The sequence below is a fragment of the Schistocerca piceifrons genome, chromosome 9 (genome assembly GCF_021461385.2).
Source record: "Schistocerca piceifrons isolate TAMUIC-IGC-003096 chromosome 9, iqSchPice1.1, whole genome shotgun sequence".
Classification (NCBI taxonomy): Eukaryota; Metazoa; Arthropoda; class Insecta; order Orthoptera; family Acrididae; genus Schistocerca; species Schistocerca piceifrons.
The window spans coordinates 77,009,505-77,025,677 of NC_060146.1; the positions used below are offsets into that span (position 1 = coordinate 77,009,505).

General features: G+C 41.9%; 1 protein-coding gene across 5 annotated transcripts in view; it reads right to left on the reverse strand.

Moving 5' to 3' along the window:
* LOC124717390 (fasciclin-2) overlaps nucleotides 1-16,173 on the reverse strand; it is a 921,178-nt gene that overhangs the window by 30,570 nt on the left and 874,435 nt on the right. For all 5 annotated transcript variants that reach the window (XM_047244244.1, XM_047244243.1, XM_047244242.1 and 2 more), the window contains one exon: nucleotides 2,721-2,922. In XM_047244244.1, the coding sequence (XP_047100200.1) occupies nucleotides 2,721-2,922 (202 nt within the window). The remainder of the gene's footprint in view (nucleotides 1-2,720; nucleotides 2,923-16,173) is intronic.

Here is a 16,173-nt window from a genome sequence, read left to right on the forward strand (position 1 = left end):
GGTCAAATACAGAAAAAATTAGTGCAGTCACTAAGAAAGAGCTTATTTTCAGTTGTTAAGTGAGCTTTTATGTAAAATATGTTCCTGTGAACAATGGCCGAGAAGTGCTCAATTTGTAAGTGTGATGTCGTCAGTGACCTACGAGGTGTTGGTGGGAAAGGGACTGGATTAGTAATTGTGGCATCTTGCTGCTTTCTGTAATTCACAGGATATTGTAAAGCCTCATAATCACTTGGTGATCAGTTAATGAACGACCAGAAAGTTACTGCACTTCTTTCACCATTAATTATGTCAATGGTAGGCTCTTTCATTCGGGAATGTCTGGCACTCGTAGAGTGCACTGCACTTACTGAAGCCACTTAGCCACGCATCCACAGTATATCATGCAAGGTGGGAGTCAATACGTCTGACGGAAAAGGGCTGAACGAGTTCAAATCTAGAACGGTAACCTACATAATGCACTGCAAGTTGTATGTTGAAATTACAGAGAGAGCCCATTTAAACCTTTGAGCCTCTTCAGGTGTTGCAACAGCTGAGTCTGGCATGATGCATTTGATACACCTCATGCTAAGAAAAGTATTCCAGCAATCCTTATTATCATACTTGGTACAGGCTCTTCAGTTTAGTAGACAGTTGAGAGCTTCAGCTGTGGAGCTTTCTTGTTACACAATAGCTCACTTAACAGCTGCAAATAGGTATTCACTTAATAAACTGAAAATGATGCTACTAAAAAACACGAGTTCAGAGAAGTTTTTGTCTACTCACGTGAGAGAACTGGACAGGAAATGTTAGTAAGGTATGGTCTGTTTGTATGCTTAAAAGCGAGCACCACTCGTGGTGGAGGAAGTTGCCTTCCCTGGAAGAATGCTACAGCTGGTATACAGGCTGACAAAGGATCAGACCAGGCTGACAAAGGATCAGTTTCCCTCTAGCAGTGTAGAACAGTGTGTAGAGATTTATGTAGATTCTGCACACATACATTTCAGGCATTATATTATTAGTAATTTGTATCTGTATTCCATGTAGTGTTAACACATTGTGTGAAAAATAACCACTCCCAGGCACGCCTACATCCTGCGTAGCAACGACGCATAAGGTGAGCTGCGGAAGGGTCGGTATAACTTTGTGAAATACCCTTAGTTGCTTCTTGTAACAGTGGGGTAGAGAAAGTTTCCTCAGTTTCCAGACCAATGAAGGAGGAAATTGCATGACCACAATCCGGCAACCTACCTTTCCTCACCTTGTACACTCCATCACTGCCCCCACCTCTTCCACCTTGTAACACCCACAGAATACAATTTACTCCTTAATACTGTTCTACTTGCACTTAGATATGGTACACACAGTTAATGTTTCTTCTTAATGGACTTCACTTAACAGCAAACATTAATTTTGTACCATTAAAACAGTATCTAAATAATCTGGGAATTTTCCACCCCCTGCAATGTGGAAACTATTAGTCCGACAGAAAAAAATCAATAGGACCTTTCTTGTAGCAAATTTTATGCCATTTAATTTTGAACAGGGAAACATTTACACTAGATGCCAGGTTTTTTTCAATTATTCAGTAAAAACTTTTAAAAGTGACCTTCAAATAACCCCCATCCCCAAGCTCACACCCCACCAGTCAGAACTTTTAGTACGTCGTTCATGACACTTCTTCCAGTCACTGTACAAGAATTTATGACTACACAAAATTTTTCCCCTAATTTTCTTTTGTTGACTGTACTAGTTAAATGCAAGGCTAAAACTATATATTTTTCTATGTTGCTAGACTGACGCTGTTTATAATCATCATAAATGTTTTACACCTATCACGTCGTTTGATGTGGATGTGCACAGTATGCAACTATTCTTATTTTTCAACCTAAGTGTATACAAAGTATTCTCGTGTTATCGACATATGCACGCATATGTTTGTTTGTTTTATCATCTGTATCAGATATCACCGACAATGGGCTGTACGCCTGAAGATTGGCGAATAAATATTTTTGAAGTGCAGTTCATCACACCAGATTTTCACAAATGTGTTATGTCATCAGTTTAATAGTGCTTCTAGTCTCTACTGTGCAAATCTTTTTTTAAGTAGAAACTGAAGAAATAATCTCAAAAGATCCTCGTAACATACTGTAACCTGAATGATTTTTTACTGTCCAGTGCAGTGTGTGTCGATACGAAACTTCCCGGCAGATTAAAACTGTGAGCCAGACTGCGCCTCAAACTCGGGAACTTTGTATTTTGTGAACAAGTGCTCTACTTACTCAGCTACCCGAGGATGACTCACAACTGGTCCTCCCAGCTCTACTTCAGCCAGTACCTAGGAATGTAGGAGATGAGGTACTGCCGGAAGTAAAGCTGTGATTACAGGTCGTGAGTCACACTCGAACAGCTCAGTCGGCAGAGAACTTGCTCACAAAAGGCAAAGGTCCCAAGTTCGAGTCGCAGTCCAGCACATAGATTTAATCTACCAGGAAGATGTATATCGTCTACATCATCCTCAGTGCTTCCCACCGTCAGTATTACTACTATCTGCTCCACCTACTACAAGTATCATTGCTACATCACATTAATTTATCACTGGTGGATATCATCACAATTATAATGACCGTTACTCTCACACTGACGCAAAGGTACAGGTACCTTAGCAGTACGAGGGGAGGTTTCCGACCGCATGCCATCACGTTACGTACTCTTAAAGTACTGGGAGAGGAGGACAGTACCTGGCAATCTTGGCATCCGAGTCGTCCGTCTTGGCGGCAGAGCAGCAGCGGTGGCAGAGCGCGGCGATCAGGCCGGCACGCCACACGAGGCAGCACACCAGGTCGACAACGAGCAGCGCGAGCAGCAGTGCCGCCACCACCAACACCACGATGGCCGCAGAGCTCATCTGACCCTCACTGCCATCCTCCACATTTGCGACGCCTGTGCCGAGGAATCGTCACGACAGTTTAGGCTCCCGCGACAAGCAATACAGTACTGGCAGCAGCATCCTCAAAATGGCATCTGGTCATCCCTCGTTCCAGAATAGCATGTATCCCGAAGGGCACTTTCCCCGCCCGATTAAAACTCAACTGTTAAAGTATAATGAATTACATAAATTTATGTCAGGCTCTGGTCCTAATTTACACTTACTGCTTTTCACGAGCGTACATATCCAAGAGGGGCATGCGGGGGCTGGGGGAAGGATGTGGCAGGGGGCAAATAGGCACACTTACTGCCCCCCCCCCCAAACCCCATTGAATCTTGAGTAGGAGTGTTTATTCACTACAGAATTCTCATATATGATGGTTAAACATCAATTCTGTGGCATACGATAAGTTTTTTGTATCACTTATAAATTGCAGATCTTGTAGCGTGATCATCATTAGTGTTCTGCTAAAAGGCAAGTTTTCACATCCACATCTCAAATGCTTCTAACATTTTTTCAGCCTCTCCTCTCAGTGTCCATGTTTCTGCCCCACATAGTGCCACACTCCAGACAAAACACAGTGTGGCACATCTTGAAATTGACCAATCCATTTACACCAAACCTGGTAATTTTAGAATCCTTCCCCAAGGATAAATTTCTGTGGACACCCTTATATTTGCGTATGCCCTCAGGTGTGACTGAAACTTTCACACACACTGATGCGTACACCTGTGATTTCCAAAAACCCACAGCCAGGAGTTCTTTCGTGGAGCATGAGCAAATAACACCACTTTGGCAACAGAGTTGGAGGATTATAGTTGCTTACCCTGCCAAAAGTTCCAAGATAAACATCAACAAAAGTAAAACATATGTAACAGACTGCAGCTGAATTAAATCAGGTGATGCTGAAAGAGTAAGATTAGGAAATAAGACACTAAAAGTAATAGATGACATCTGATATTTTGAGCAGCAAAATAACTGATGATGGGAGATGCAGAGAGGATATAACTGGCAAAAGTAAGAAAAACCTTCAAAAACGCCCTTAAGTGTTAGGACGTCTTTTAAGAAGATATTTGTCTAAAGCATGAAATGCAGACAGTCAACATTTCAGACAAGAAGAGATTAGAAGCTTTTGAAACATTGTGCTACAGAAGAATGCTAAATATTAGATGGGTAAACCAAATAACTAATGAGTAGTAACTCAAATTGTTGAGAAAATAAATATAGGGCAAAACTTGACTAAAACACATCCTGACGCATCAAGGAAACATCAGTTTGATAATGCAGGGAAGTATGTGGGTGAAAAACTGTAGAGGATGATCAAGGCTGAACTACAGAAAGCAGGTTCAAATGGATGTATGCTGCATCCAAATCTGAGGTGACGAGCATTGCACAGGACATAATAAAGTGGCAAGCTGCATCAAACAACTCTTCAGGTTAAAGCCACAACATACTCTCTCTCTGACCACCATCTGCTCAAAAAATATACTCTTAACATACTGTGGCACACAAAACAAATAATACTACTCAAATTTCAGGGTCCTTTACCACAATGACAAAGAACCTGCCGATCAAATGTACTTCCATAACAACTGTAAGTTGTTGAATTGTAAATTAAGCCAGTGGCAATTACAGATCAAATGACAAGTAAAACATACTGCATATGGACACCAAAATTATTTATTAGTTCCACAACATGTTTTGCGGCTTTAACTGTCTCATCTTCAGGTCTAACATATGGACAATGTTTATTTTAAACATGGCTGGCTAAGTGTTGCATGTTTGTTGCCGAGTGTCAGTTTCAACGTTCACTGATTTGTGTAGCATTATTATATGTGTTGAAATGCATCTTACGGAACTGGGTGCCACACAAAAAAAGAATCCGTATATGTAAACACCGTATGGAAGCTGTAGGGCTAGTGGCAAACACTGTGTTAGCACTGAGCTTTATCAGAATTACCAGTGCTCTCATGGAACGAGCATACACTGCAGGTATAAGAGGTCGCTTCTGGTACCTCCCTTCCCGTCCACTCACTCCATCACAGCTGTGTCCACAGGAATAAGATGGAACATATTTCTACACTTATCATCAAATCACAATGACAATGCACACATGAAGTGTTTACACACAGCTCACATCTGTAAGTATGAACTATAGCCAAAGGTTATAAGAGAAAGCAGAAGTACTGTCAGCCGATCTACGACTTACAGCCTTCGGTGTATTTCCTGTGTTCATACTGAGGAGCCAAAACACTATGACCAGCTGCTTAATAGCATGCTGGTCCACCTTTGGAATGCAATACTTCATTGATTCTCTGTGGCACGGTTTCAACAAGTCTTTTATAGGTTTCTGCAGGTATGTGGCACCAGATTCTACACAAAGATTATGCAATTCCTGTAAATTACAGGACGGTGGTTTGTAGGCACGGGACTGGCATCTGATAGTTTCCCAGATGTGATCCACTGATTTCAAATTAAGTGAATTAGGTGGCTAAGACATCAACACGAGTTAACTATTGTGCTCCATTGTAGCACGGTTCTGGCCTCGTGATACGGAACAGTTATCCTCCTGGAAGATGCCATCTAGACAAGGAAGACATCGAGCATGAAAGGATGCAGGTTGTCCGCAATAATTTTCAAACAGTCCACAGCTGTCATACATGGCGTCTTCAATTATTACGTGTACCGTGAAAGACTGAGTGAATGCCCTCTGTAACATAATCCTAACCCCGACACCACATATCTGTGGTGCAGTATCCTTTTCCACAGTGTAGGCGAGCCTCTGACCTCTGTGTTCTGTGATAAGGCGTGGATGTCCAGCACCTAGTTGCAAACTTGAAGTTTCCCAGTCTTTCGCCACTTTACACAGATGACCACAGCTATAGTCATGAATAGCCAGATATCAGTGGACAGACAGAACCCACCAGAGAAACAGGTGAAGCCACATATCAGAAAGGGCAGCTGCAGAAGAGAACACAAACTGTGACCAGAGAGAAAGACCAAGTGCCAAATGAGGTTGTTATCAAATAGTCCACAGTACAGCAAGGATAATAACTGGCAACCAATGCTCAGTTGCAGGTGGAAAGTTATCTTATTTCCAGCCAGACGATTTCCTCACCAGACTTGCTGAATGGAATACTACTCCAAGACTGACTTCATTAACCTTAGATGATGAAACACAGAACACTCATTGTAATTAATAAACCTTTTGGATTGTGTAAGTATAAGTGGGTCTCATTTGGCACCGTCTCCGCCCCCACAATTTCCCAAAGGTTTTTGTGACAGCTGACGCAATATGTTCTGGCTAACGTGAATTAGTTGCGACGATCTCACTGTCGTAGGAACCTCTTGCCATTTGCATGATCTCCACACTCCTTTTACGATCCTGTGGTACGCTGGCCTTCATCGTTTAGTAAGACAAGTGCAGGTTTTTTCGGACAAAAGTGGAGTATTTGGGGCTCTGGAACACCAAAGAGGGAATCGAGATCACTGATCACAATGTCGCAACAAGAGTGTCCTTACCCTGTCTGACGAACTTACCTAAACTGCAGGTGTTTTAGGGCAAAGTCAACTATTACTCCGACTTCTTACCCCAAGCAGCCTATACTGCGCAACCCTTCCAATGAGTTGTGTAAAAAGGATGTGTCCCACAACTGGATACCTGCTCGAGACTTGGCTTTTATGCAGCTGAAAGCTGTACTGAAATCTGCCCCTTGAAACACCATTCTCTCCTGGTTCTCCATTGCTTGTGGTGGTTGACGCAGCTGTCTATGGCACCGGGGTGTTCTTGGTGCGTGTCTGTGGCATCGGGGCACAGGAATGGGGATGGCTCCAAACAGCCTGTAGCATATACATAAAACACATTGACCCCTACACAGTAAAATTATTACGAGGTCGAAAAGGTGGCATTGGCAACAGCGTTTGCTGTTAAAAAGTTTCACATTTATCTTCTCTGGGACACAGTTCTCTGTAATTACAGACTACAAGCTATTGGGGTATAATTTGGGCTGTGCTTCAGCCTCCTGAAGTGGACAGCCCACCATCTCCAGATCCGCTGCTCTGTGACGCATGGTTGGCCAATTTACCTCATTTGGTGGAAGAGTTCGACTCCTTGAAACATATTTCTCACACGCTCTCAGTTGATGATGATGTCATTTTTTTGGACAATGAGATGGGCATGCATCAGGTGGTCATCCTGGCATAACTGGGCTAACAGGTGTCGAGCTTGCTGCATTGGGGATTTTGGGAGATGTGCCGCATTAAGACGTTAGATAGCAGACTTGTGTAAGAGCTGGTGATCAATGGCAACATCGAAAGAATGGTCTGCGACTGCAAGGTGTGCGTGCAGCACCAGGCAGCAACCTCACAATCTTTTGCCCTTGGCATATGTGCCCCCTCCTTTGGAACTGCAACCATCTTGATTTTGTGGGCCCTTTTTTGGGACTGATGATCTTGCAGGTTTTGGCCAATGAAGTGTTGTCTCGCACAATGGTCTCCAAAAATGGGCCACAATTCCCTCCGATCCATCCTTCGTCAAGCGGTGAAGTGGAACTTCACATCTGGACTTTTAAGTAGCAAATGAAATATGCTGTAGAATGCTCTGCCACTACACTTTGGATCTCAAACTGTTTTTGAGCACTTATCGGATCATTCCAATTAACAATTATAACTCCAACAAGCTACACCATGGGCAGCAACTGCAGACCCTGCTTCATCTTCTGATACTATCCCCTTCAGAGCCCCACTCCCATCCCTCCCAGCATAACATGTCAAGTGCAGCTGGAGGGCTCGTAGCAAGGCTCGGATGTTGGTGACGGTAGTGGAAACCCACACGCCTCTCTAAACACAGATGGAGCTCAAGTGCCACCGCCACAACCATCTCCGTCCTCGATCTCGGGCGTTGCATCCACAGCCTTCTGGTGACAATATGGCACCACACTCAGTGCCTCTGGTGGCTGCTTGCAACTCCCCACTGTTGCACCAGCGATCTCTTCCACATCCACACAGACTGGTGGAACACCCTGACAAACCTATCGCCACTACCTCCAGTGATGTCCCAGTGGATGCTGCCAAACATGCTTCCTTCCCATAGGCAGTGCTCAAAGGGACCGGGTCTTTGCCTTTGTCATCATTTCAATCCCCAATGCACTTTCTGGGGCATTTCTGTCTGTACGTAACATTGCACGCAAGACACACATACGTATGTTTATGTCTGATTATATGCGGATGGATATGTGTGTGTGTGCGAGTGTATATCTTTCCTTTTTTCCCCATAAGGTAAGTCTTTCCGCTCCTGGGATTGGAATGACTCCTTACCTTCTCCCTTAAAACCCATATCCTTTCATCTTTCCCTCTCCTTCCCTCTTTCCTGATGAAGTAACTGTGGGTTGCAAAAGCTTGAATTTTGTGTGTGTGTTTGTGTTTGTTAGTGTGTCTATCAACATACCAATGCTTTCGATTGGTAAGTTACATCATCTTTGTTTTTATATATATCAGACCACGTGTCTCGTCACATGAATACACCAGCCAATATTGTTCCTCGTGGTCACTATAAACACGGCCACTCAGGGAATGATAAGTCAGTTCTATATGCGTGTCTGATATTGCCAGTTACTACTATCACTGTACCATGGATTATTCGATAACATTCTCATTTGGCACTTGGTCATGATTTGGACTTTGTCTCTCTTTGCTCTTGGCCTGTTGACATCTCCAGAGAGAACCACTGGGCTTTCTCATCATGACTAATGGAGTAATCCTCGTGGAGTGGCCCATGAGCTAGAGTTCACCAGCTCAATAACCCTAGGAACCTGGAGATGATCTAGCTCCTGCTTCACAGCAGCACGTAATATAATCAGAATTGGTCTGGCATGGTAAAACAAAGCACAGGGTCCAACCAAAGGGTGATTGCATCTCAAAGACTGAGACTCACCCCAAATCCTGCTGAAACAAAGATGAAAACGCAGCGCAGAGATCTTCCAGTTTCTGGTAAGGAAATGTAGTTGATACAACCTTCACGTCATCAGGATCAGAAAACCCAAAAATGCCAAGGTCAAAAATGTTGGTAGCAAGTGGGTGGTCAACTGCAAATAACTTGATGAGCCACATAACGCTTCTGTAGGCCGCAGTGATCAAGAACTGCCCATGAAGAGGAGTAGAACTGCCCCTGCAGAACATCAAATGCCACAAGGATTGCGACAAGATGGATGAGCCCAGTTGTGCATACACATCTGCTTAATAAAAGAAATGGTGGTCCCTGTGTCAACCCAGAAACAGACGTCGTGGTGACAAATGTGCAGCGTGAGAAACAATTTCAGTGTGAGGGGTCACTTGGAGTGACTATCAACACTGTCCTGGTACACGCATGGGGCAGCATGGGAGCGGGTTGCATGGCTTCAACACATTAATCAGAGAATCCCCTCTTTGGGGCAGCACGTGGAGAACTAGCTGTGGTAAAGGGTACATTCCGTCACGTACTGTACGGTAGCTTGCCAAGTATGTATGTAGATGTGGATGTAGACTCCCAGCAATACAGACAGTCTGTACAGAAATGACTGAAAAAAAACTGTGGGCACGAAGGTAGAGGCCCACACGACCATCGATGAGAGGAGGTTCAAACACCATAGAGATGTCAGACAATGACGAATCACAATGTTGCTGCAACGTGAGGGTCGCCCTATGACTGCGGCGCAGGGTTGTAACACATCGTGGTGCATTAGCTGCAGCAAGTTATGACCTCATCATGCCTCATTTGTTGACAATCCGCACAATTATCAACAAAAGTGCGATGCACAGGGTATCCTCTACCAGTAGGTTATGCAGTTTCAATGCTGCTGTGCAGACCTCAGGATCTGGCACCAGCTGAACCACAACACCATGAATCGAGGAGTCCAAATACAAAGCCTAGCAGCCACAATCGGCACAAATGAAATCTCATTTGCGGCTGAAACCTTGCAAGCACCAGTGACCCTGCACTAGTATGATTGTCAAGGTTGTTTGTGGTGTCGATGAAACTCGAGACTACCAGGTTGATAACACTGCGAATAGTAAATAGTCAGCAGACCACATATTGCACAAAAGGGTCAGATACAGGTGCCAATTTGCGGATGAGAAAATCTGTGATGGCCACGATACAAACAACAATTGCTGCAATGAATCATCCTCGATTTGTAATGCCATGAGATGTTGCTTCATTTGATGCAAATGTATGTCCCTGTCCACTGTTGTATCACTGAAAGGTAGAAAATGGAGGCACCAACTGTGGAGGGACTCTAAGGCCTGAGATAAGTCGCCTCGTGGACTCAAAGTTTGTCCACTTGCAGCTGAAGCAACTTTTGTATCTGAAGCTCCCACTGTTGCATTCGCTGCTGATGGTACTCCAGCAGGCAACCAATTTAGTGTGACTTCAACCGAATATCTTCTGTTTTCCTCAGCGCCAATGCTATATCTGCATGTATTGGAACACACTGCAGAACTCATGAGAGGAACGGGTGAAGCCACAAGACAGAAGGGCTGCCTGCAGAATACAACACAACCCGAGCAGTATTTGAGCTAACCGAGGCCGACTGATGGTGGCCGGGACACAGACGAGGACAAGCCCAAAGCAACCTATACGACAATGAGATACAAAGAGGAAACCTTCACCACAACGGTGTCAACAGGCTGAATCGTCACTAGAGAGAAAGAATGAGTGCCGAGTGAGGCTGTTATCGAACAGTCCGTAGTACAGCAACGAAAGTAACTGACAATATCAGACATTGAGAAGAGACCTGACTGGCCATTCACCAGGTGGATGTATTTGTACCAGTTGTAAGGAACACTACCAGCCAGTGTATTCTCGTGGTGAGATGGGTGGCACGCTCTTTGTGTGCAAGTGTAGCATTGCGGCAATATTGTGCACTCTGACAGTCATCTAGGATCGTTTCCACTGTCAGGCATTCGACTTCTGCAGAGTCAGATACCACACGATAGTAAGATGCAAATGGCCGGCCAACTTTGGTGATTCCAAGATGCTCGTTCCCAGGCATCTGCTCTTCGTCAAAGTCGTTTCTGTCAGTGGACTTCTCTATTTTGGGCCCATGTTGTCTCTAGAACGATTCCCCATTCATCTATGATCCACTCGTATGTACTTTCCTTACTATGTTATGTACACGAAATGCCAAAAGTCTGCATTCAGTCTTGTGGTTGGCAGTGGTCATAAAGGTTTGGCTCATAGGTGTATGTTGCAAGTACTGTATACTGGGAAAAGAAATAAATATGAGAGTAAAACTTGCCTCAAATACTTTCAGTAAACTACACTTCCAGTGAGTCCAAAATGGAAAGTTGATAGTCAGTGCATAACATAAATTTTGACTTACAGCAGTAAGATACGGTCTTGCTCATAAAAAAATGGAGAGGTATAGGCTAAGGTCTATTAGGAGAGACAGGAAAACACACAAAAGAATAAGACAACAAACTGAAGTGGAAGATATAATAGTGACCTTAATGAAAAAAATGGAACCACACAAGATACAAATGGCAGACAAAACAAGCAAGTTCTTTGCTGGATTCTGAGAGATAAGAAATGATCTAAGAGATGACCCTAATGGAAGGAAGGTAGATGACATTAGAAAACACACAGGAGTGAAATAGATGGGTGCAGTCAAACACCATAACGTGACAAGAAGCACGCAAAATCAAATGGCTTCTACTGCTGATGATATGCTGTAATGGAGGAGTCTATGCTCAGTACACCTTAAGAGTCTTTTCTTAGAACTGATGTCCTTAACATTATGGTGTTCCAAAATCAGCTGGTGGCTTTGCAATGAAAATGAGACAAGAAATATTGTATCAGGATTACCTGGATGCATTTCAGGGATGCTGCAGCTTTGCTTAGATGCTAAGTGCTTTCCATTTACAAATTTATATTTTGTCTCTTGGTAGAACTAATTTCATTCTTAATTCTAGAGTTAATAAAAAAGAAATACCAATGGTTAGTACTTATGAAGCAGTTCCAGTAGCTTTTAACAGCTGATTCAGCACATACATTGCACAGGAATACTGGTGTGATTACAATTAGTTAGTGACAAGTCTGAATCATATTTCCTAGGTGCATTAACAGTTATATTACAAGACAATTTTAATTAATTCAGATGCAACAGTATAACGAATTCTAGACGTATAGCTAAATTCTTAACAAGAAGATGTCTTCATTTGAAAGAGGAAAAATATTATGTGATCGTCTTTCCATTAAAACATGACAAGCCAAAAGACATAGCAAATCTCTGGCAATGACGATGATTAAACACAAAGAGCAGAGTGGCAAGTGTGTCTTATTAATCTGGTACCCAGCAATATTACTCAACGATATAAATGTAGACTTTTGTCTGCCACTGAAGACTAAAATAATAAAAGTTTTACAAACAACTATTTTGCTGCTTCAAGTCAAGTTTAACGACAATGTTTAGTTTGGCACAAAATGTTTCACCAGCAGTCTGTCTTCATCTATTAATTATACATTATTTTGTATGACTAGAGAGTGTGAAGTTTTTATTGTTGAGTGTGCTAATGAGGTTAGGTGGTGTAGTCTTGTCAGTTATATTATGATAACATACTTTGCAATATCTATCACGCAGACTACTAAAGAACAACAACATAGTTTATACTTTCACAGAGCTATGTTAGTAACAGTGTAAGCTATGCTATTGTTTTGTTCAGTGCTCTAACACCCAAACCTAGTCAGATCGGAACCAAATGTTGTGTCGATAGAGTATCAACCAAAACACCAATTTTTTTTGTACTGTGTGCTCTTGTCCAGTAGAACATGTGTAAATGGTAATTAAAAGTAACACCAAAACTATGGAGTATACGAAATTCGTACCTGTGACGTTTGCATGCGAAGATCTCTAGTAGACGAACTGATAGAGCGACAGATCGCCGTAGTAAAGATCCCTAGTTCGAAACCCACTAATGGCACTTTTTTTTAACAATTTATGTGTGAAATTGTTATTTGGGAGAACGTTTTTCTGACCCTTAAAAGGAAGTTTCTGAAATATCTGCACTAGCAGAAATGCAGAAAACGCCAAGTCCGAAACAATTTATTGAACTCACCAAAACAAAACAATAATACAATCTCCAAAAGAACAACAATCGTCACCAATATACAGTAACAAATAATAACAGAGAAGACCCGAATCTTCATGGGGAGAGATCACAACAAAGCAATTCTACAATGTCAAGATGTTCGTTGACTGTACCAAGTCCATCCGCAAGAGATCAGCCAGCTAGAAGAGGCATCTAGCTACGGCTGCTGGGTGGCAGCTCGGTATACTTCCAAGCGGTGCATCGAACTGCCCTTTGTCGGCAGTGCACTGCCCTATGAATTTGCCGGCACTATCTGTGATCATGTGCCTGATGCATAAAAGTAGTTCCTGGGCTAGCTGTGACCTCTGGTGAAGCTGTTCTGCAGGCTCCACAAATGGGTAGCGGTCCCCGGCTGCCATTCGGTGTTCTGTTGTGGCCGCCGTATGAAGTAGGTTTTCCTGGTGAATATATGCCCTGTGATGCATGCATCCCTAGCTGGTTGGACTTGAGGTGGGATGCCAAAGCAGTGGGCGCTACAATGTATGAAGTGGGTGGCCACAGCAGTTTCGGAGTTTGTAGCAATGTTCTTTCGGCAGACTGCTTTCACTTTGTTAGTTGAAAGTAGCAAACCTATAACGTACACTTGTTTAGATAACACCACACCTATGTATGCAAGTGTACTCTAACAAAGCAAAAGCATACTGCCAAAAGAACATTGCTACAAAATCCAAAAAGTCCTTTCACAGGTCCGAAAAATGTTTTCCCATATGTTAATTTCACAAGTAAACTGTATTTAAAAAAATCAAAATCAATATTTTTTTGTATTTTTTGAATTTTATTATTATTATTATTATTATTATTAGATTATAGAGATCAAAGGTCCTGAGGGCTGGCCACAATACCTCCCCCAAAACTGTCATCAAGGCACCTCCTTATTCCCATGTTGATATTAATTTTTAAATTCTTTTCTTCATTTTTTTATTGTAAGTACTCATTGGGTTTGTAACAAGGAACTTAACAATGGATCTCCAATTAGAAGTAACAAAATAAACTTAATCCTCAAAAGAAATGATAATCATCTTGAAGGAATAATTAAGTGTTCCCTTCTTGAAGGGTAGGATAAGAAGTTCAAATGGCACAAAGTGAAGTAGTGACAAGTATTAAGCCCTACTCAGACAAGTAAGCAGCAGAATCTTGAAAATAACTTCATGAATGACATGCCTGTGCATGAAATACGTAATATTTTTGGAATAATTCTTGTTACAAAAAAATAGAAAAGTTCATGTATTACTTACATGGAGTGACCACGTAATATTTTTCCCACTTCAAATGAGGGAAATGACAGTTTCAGTAATTCTGCAGATTAGATTAAAATTACTTTATGACACAAAGTAACTTATATCCCAAATTACACACTAAAAGTGCTGTGTCTAATAGAAGCAGATTATGACACAAGGCAGACGTGTGATTAGTTTTACATAATAAAATTAGTATTAACAGTGCACAGTAATATATGGTTCAGAGAGATATTATGCATAAACACTAAAAAAGTTGGTCACATTCAGGGATTTTGATAGTATGACACGTTAGTAGGAAACAAACTATTCTTACTGTTATTTTTTTACCTATAGGTGACTAATCTAACTGGTACACAATATGCCCAAAGCAGATACACGTTATGGTTATGATGTGGAACATGCTACCAGTCAGGAAACCTTAGAGTAAGAACTAAATGTATGACATTTCCATGATTGCAGGGAATGATGCAGCTACTTTTTCCAAATAAATACTGTGGGTTAGTCCTGCTTGTTGTTTATCGCAAGCAGCACATGCCTATTAAGCATATCCAATGACCATTTAACAATATTTTTCTTCTACTCTTGAGAGAGGACTGCTTTCTGAAACTTCTATTTAAACATAATACAAATGAAACCATAAAGTAATGCTCAGAAAATAAACTACGATAATCTGCTTCCACTTGCACAGCAGCCTGTACACATTATCCGAGCGTGAGTAGAGAAATTTTCTCATGCTGTACCTCCTTCTAAAGGGCAGAGAATACCAATAATCCTGCTGTGTGTAGATTATTACAGCTCAGTGATACTACATCTCATTGTGAAAGAGCAAATTCTAAGTGTAACTAACTGTGAACTGTTTATCAAAAAACAAAGATGATGTGACTTACCAAACGAAAGTGCTGGCAGGTCGAAAGACACACAAACAAACACAAACATACACACAAAATTCAAGCTTTCGCAACAAACTGTTGCCTCATCAGGAAAGAGGGAAGGAGAGGGAAAGACGAAAGGATGTGGGTTTTAAGGGAGAGGGTAAGGAGTCATTCCAATACCCCCTAAGGTAAGTCTTTCCGCTCCCGGGATTGGAATGACTCCTTACCCTCTCCCTTAAAACCCACATCCTTTCATCTTTCCCTCTCCTTCCCTCTTTCCTGATGAGGGAACAGTTTGTTGCGAAAGCTTGAATTTTGTGTGTATGATTGTGTGTCTTTCGACCTGCCAACGCTTCGTTTGGTAAGTCACATCATCTTTGATTTTTGATAAATTTTTCCCACGTGGAATGTTTCCCTCTATTATATTAACTGTGAACTGTATAATATTTATGGCCTTGGAACAAGGAGTAAATGAAACGCAATGGAAATACTGGAAGGCATAAAGGTTGACATTAACTGTACAGCTGACACACTGGTATGTATATGGTAAATGAGACAAATTATATCAGTGCTTACAGGTAACATCCTTCCCCAAAGCTAAAAGACTAACAATAACATACAGTTGCTACTTATAGATAATGCTGTTCTATACAGAGATATCACGCTATTGGAAAATTGTCATGAAATACATGAATACCTGAGGAACAATGCTGTACGCAAAGACTAGCACCCTACCCTCTACAAAAATAAAAGTAAATGAGTGCGAAAAGGCAAAAAGACCTGATATAATTTGATTATACAATCAGACCATTAAGTGAATGGGGCTTAGGGACCAGGACACTTTACTACAGCAGGCTTACTCTGCAAAGTCTTTGGCAGAGGGTGCATAGAACCACTCCCAGACTACTTCTCTACGGCTCCACATTCCAATAGCGTTTGGAAAAAACAAACACCTAAATCTTTCTCTGTGAGTTCTTATATTATTACAATCATTATTTCTTCCTATGTAGTTGGGAGTCAACAAAGTATTTTG